General features: G+C 40.0%; 1 protein-coding gene across 1 annotated transcript in view; it reads left to right on the top strand.

Moving 5' to 3' along the window:
• Positions 1-3,356, top strand: part of ints7 (integrator complex subunit 7) — a 10,329-nt gene extending 6,973 nt beyond the window's left edge. The window contains exons 17-20 of the mRNA XM_005731079.1: positions 205-337; positions 1,192-1,290; positions 1,800-1,985; positions 2,981-3,356. Coding sequence (XP_005731136.1) covers positions 205-337; positions 1,192-1,290; positions 1,800-1,985; positions 2,981-3,262 — 700 coding nt within the window. The 3' untranslated portion in view covers positions 3,263-3,356. The remainder of the gene's footprint in view (positions 1-204; positions 338-1,191; positions 1,291-1,799; positions 1,986-2,980) is intronic.
• Positions 3,357-4,550: the final 1,194 nt, after the last annotated feature.

Below are 4,550 nucleotides of genomic sequence, written 5' to 3'. Positions count from 1 at the left end.
TCAGCATCACACGTAGAGGTAGCCCTTTATAAGCTGCACACAGATGTATGACAGTGTAATAAAAGTAAATGCACCTTATTTTATTTGACAAAAGCTCCTCCACTGGACCGTGTACTCGACTGATCTGTAGAGAAAGCGCTTTGCAGCAACAGGTCCCTTCTGTGAATTCCCCCGACATGTCTTCCATCTGTTTCTGTAATGTAGTTTTCAGGAGTACGGCACTGTGGGGTCGGTCCAGACGGAGAGCGAATATGAGCGACGGATGATGTCGGTCTTTAACCACGTGCTGGAGGAAGCGGAGAGCCTCACCAAGAAACACCCTCCTGTCTCACATCTGGTAAGATTAACACTCGGTACTTCATCATCGATGGTCTGGTACTAATGCCACAGACAAAGGAGTTAAAAATCCCAAATTGTGTGGATGACATTATGTTTCTTTAGTCAGTCCGTGACTGTTATTTGTTAATGTTTTTTAACAAAATCTAAAGAAACGTCTTGTTTGCAGTTTTGTAATATTTCACACAGTTTGTGCAGAAACTCGTGCATGGCTTCATTCCAGGTACTCCGGCTTCCTCCCACAGACAAACACATGCTTGATAGGTTAACTAGTGATTCTAAATTGGCCGTAGGTGTGAATGGTTGTCCATCTCTCAGTGTTAGCCCTGTGAAAGACTGGAGAGTGTCACAGGGCGGTCTCCATAACTCCGAGTTGGATCAGTGGGAGGTGATGGATGGATGAATATGTAGAAACACTGAAAACATTACAATAATTAGAAATATAACCCCAAATATTAGAAGGGTTCTCAGGGGCTGACAACAAATGGTCTGCATTTACTGTAGCTCTGACAAAGAGTCTGTGTTACCTTATTTAACCCTAGGACTTTAGTGTTCTTTTTGAACATCTCATAAACAAACACAGAAAGACAAACAACCAAAATCTATAATGTTAAAAGCAAAAAAAGCAAATTTGCGGGGCTGCAAACTACCTCACATAACTTTCCGTGAACCTGTCGCACCGATAGATGAAGTCCGGTTAAAAAAATAAAATAAAAAATTGGAGAACTTTCATATTACAGTAGAGCGAGGGTCATAAAGGACCCCACTCAGTTGCTTTAAGGTTGGGGGAAAAAAATGGAAATGACAAAAATGAAGTGGGAGCAAATGATGAAAATGTGTTGCTTGTTTTTTCAGCACACCAGCTGTCTCTGTGATGCTGTCATAGCTTTGCTGAAGGTGCCGCTGTCTTTCCAGAGATATTTCTTCCAAAAGCTGCAGTCCACCAGCATCAAGGTAACTGTTTTTTGTTGGTTTAAAGAGAAAAGCACAATAATGATATGCATATTCTAAGGCACAGTCACCACAGGCTGTCTTCCCCCAAGCTAGCTGTTTATTGGACTTGGATAATAAGATTGATATCGCTTAGGAGTAGATATGTAGCTAATACAGGGAGACGGCAGGCTCAGCTCAGGACAAAGACTGGAGACGAGGTAAAATCTGCCTGCCAGCACTTCTAAAGCGCACTAATTCACATATTATGTAAAATCACCTCTCTGTGTTTTTATGGGGATTATGTGCTGGACTGTTTCTTGGCTGGGCTTCTTGGAAAGCAGTGCGTCGAGCCAAGAAATAGTCCAGGAAATAGCCCGCTGTAAGAGGAACGCATGAGACGTTTCCACAGTGTCACTTTAGTATTTTAACGTGTACATCTGTTTTGGCCGATAAGGTGGGTGTTCATCAGAGGAAGGAAGACATTCTTCCTTTGGTACTCTGAAGGTTTATGTGTGTTGTGTTTTTTCCAGCTCGCCCTTTCACCATCCCCGCGAACACCGAGCGAGCCAATCCCAGTGCAGAACACTCAGCAGCTGACCTTGAAGGTGGAGGGTGTGGTGCAGCACGGCTCAACTCCGGGACTCTTCAGAAAGATCCAGTCAGTCTGTCTTAATGTTACCTCAGTTCTTCAGAGCAAGACGGGACCTGACTACAAGGTGTGTGGCCTCAGTCAAAGTTTTTTTATGTACTTAGTTTGTATTGACACTTAAACAACTTAGACGTCACAAATCTTATTTTCATTGCCACTTTTACAATTGTTGCGACAGAGTACAATGCTAAACACAGATTTGTAAACTCTCTCTTTGTTGTTTAAATATCATAAAAATAGGTCTCCATGTCCTCATAAAGAGCATGTTATTGGTTCTAAAAGACGAATTTCCCAATCACTATCCAGCCACATATATGTTGCAGGATATAGTTTCCACTATTGTCAATAGTAATAATTACAGATGACTGCGAATGAGTCCCAGTTTAACACAGTCAAGTGGATTTTTGATTTTGTATTTTTAAGTTACACCAGAAACTGAGATTCATCAGAGCAGGCAACTTTTTCCCAGGCTTCTAGAGATTGATTTTGATGAGCCCGTGTGATTTGTAGCTACAGCTTCCTGTTTCTTGTTCTGCAGCTGCAGCCCATTTGCTTCACTGTTGTGCAGTCAGAGATGCTCTTCTGCATGCAAGTCCGACCCCTGACACCTTGCTGCGTATATCCCTGCTCTCTCCTCGCCTCTTTCCTGTCTACTCTGCACTACCCGACTTTCAAATAAAGGCGAAAAGCCCAAAAATACACCTTAACTTTTGATGCTCTGATGCTCAGTTCGAACTCAGAGGTTGTCTTGATGACGTCTGCATGCCTAAATGCATCGAGATGATGCTATCTGGTTGGCTGATTGGATGTTTTCATTACTGAGCAGCAGAACGTGTATCTAACAAAGCAGCTTAATAGACATTAGCGTTGCTGTGAGTAATGAGCTTGTGATTTCTCTGAGGTGCTGTCTAGTTCACTATGTTTAAGAAAGGTCAGCGATCTTCTCAGCTGATCTCTAAAACTGGACAACTCACTGCAACATAGTTTAGATGGATTAAATGGCACAGATTAGACCAGTTTGACCAGTATAAACGTTTTAAACAGTTTTTTTCCCCATTTCAGATTCCACTAGATACTAAAACAAATGAGATCAAGCAGCGTGTGGAGCCCCACAACGACTACTTCAGCACCCAGTTCCTGCTGAATTTCTCCATCCTGGGCACCCACACCGTCACCGTGGAGGCCTCTGTGGTGGATGAGAGCGGCATAGAGTGGAAGACGGGGCCCAAGACGACGGTGTCAGTAAAATCTCTGGAGGACCCGTACTCCCAACAGCTCCGTCACCAGCTGCAGCAAGGCGGAGCTCAGCCCGCGCCACAGAGGAGCACATACACTCGCTTCTAGTAGTGCTTACAGTTTGACCTTCTGCACTTGACCTTGTAGAAATTAAATATGTACATATTTTTTAATGATTAAAATACCAAATTGATTTAAATAATAACTTAGTGTGGGGTTTTTTGGGGGGGGGTTTTTGAACACTTTATTTTTTTTAACTCATCTATTTTATCTATGCTCATCTTTATATCTTTTGCTGTCTGGATAACATGAAAATGCCTAATTTAATGCAGCTTTTTAATTTTTCACATATTCTCAAATAGGATTTCTTGCGTGCAGTAGCCTCTCTGGGATAGTTTAATGCTAAACGTCCTTGGATTTAGCGTCCTACATACATGCAGTTGCACAGACAGCCAACAGGGGGCAGCCCATAGTAATTAACGGAGCATCTTCATTTGAAGACCATTACAATCTGTGCTGTCAGCCTCATATTTATCTAAATGACTGGTCTATAACATCATATTTAACACTTTCTTGATAGTTTAGCGTTTTAAATTTTTACCCCTCAGTTGACTTTCCTGTTATGTTCATCAGCATTTAAGCACCTAAAAGTGAGCTATAATTATTTTAAACTTTTATAATGTTATTAATTTTGCGCTCACAGCGTTCCTAAAATACCATAACGCTGTTTCTATCCTAGAGAAGAAAAGGCAAAGCCTGTTAAAAATAATAATTATAAAATATCCACAACCAAATGTGAGCTTAAAAACTAACTGGAAATGTGCCGAGATGACTTCAGATGTAGTCATAAGATTTTTTTAAATTTATTATTTATTTTTGTGGTCGTAGACTGAAACCAACCATCAGCACTTCGGAGTCTGCGCACTCAGACTACTGGCAGGCGTCAGATGATCAAGCGAGAAGCGCTTAAAAAACAACAACATCCGCTTTTGGTTTTCAAAATCAAAGTGTCTCGATGACCTCATTGTGCAATAGAAATTCAAATTAGTTTCTAGTTCACATTGAACTAGTGTGGCAATGATTACAATATTATTATCATCATTAGTAGTAGTGGTAGTATTGTAGTATATATAACATTATTCCATAATATAGGTAATATTTTATTGAACTATTAAGAGTATTAAAAACAAAAAACAAGAATAAGTAGAGTATGATCACATGACCAGAGCAATAAACATTTAAGAATACAGTTCATATTATAAGTTCAAGATATTTAATTATGGAGAATTAAAAAAAAAAAAGTGTAAAAAATAAAATAAATGTGAAAATTTATTTTATACAAGATCTGGCCAAACAATAAATGTTTAGAAACATTTAATTTTCTTAATACAAGAGC

This window comes from Pundamilia nyererei, unplaced genomic scaffold (assembly GCF_000239375.1).
Source record: "Pundamilia nyererei isolate P.nyererei 1_Seehausen unplaced genomic scaffold, PunNye1.0 scaffold00041, whole genome shotgun sequence".
Taxonomy (NCBI): domain Eukaryota; kingdom Metazoa; phylum Chordata; class Actinopteri; order Cichliformes; family Cichlidae; genus Pundamilia; species Pundamilia nyererei.
The sequence above is the reverse complement of the archived record's forward strand: the minus strand, read 5'-3'. Positions and strand labels throughout refer to the sequence as shown.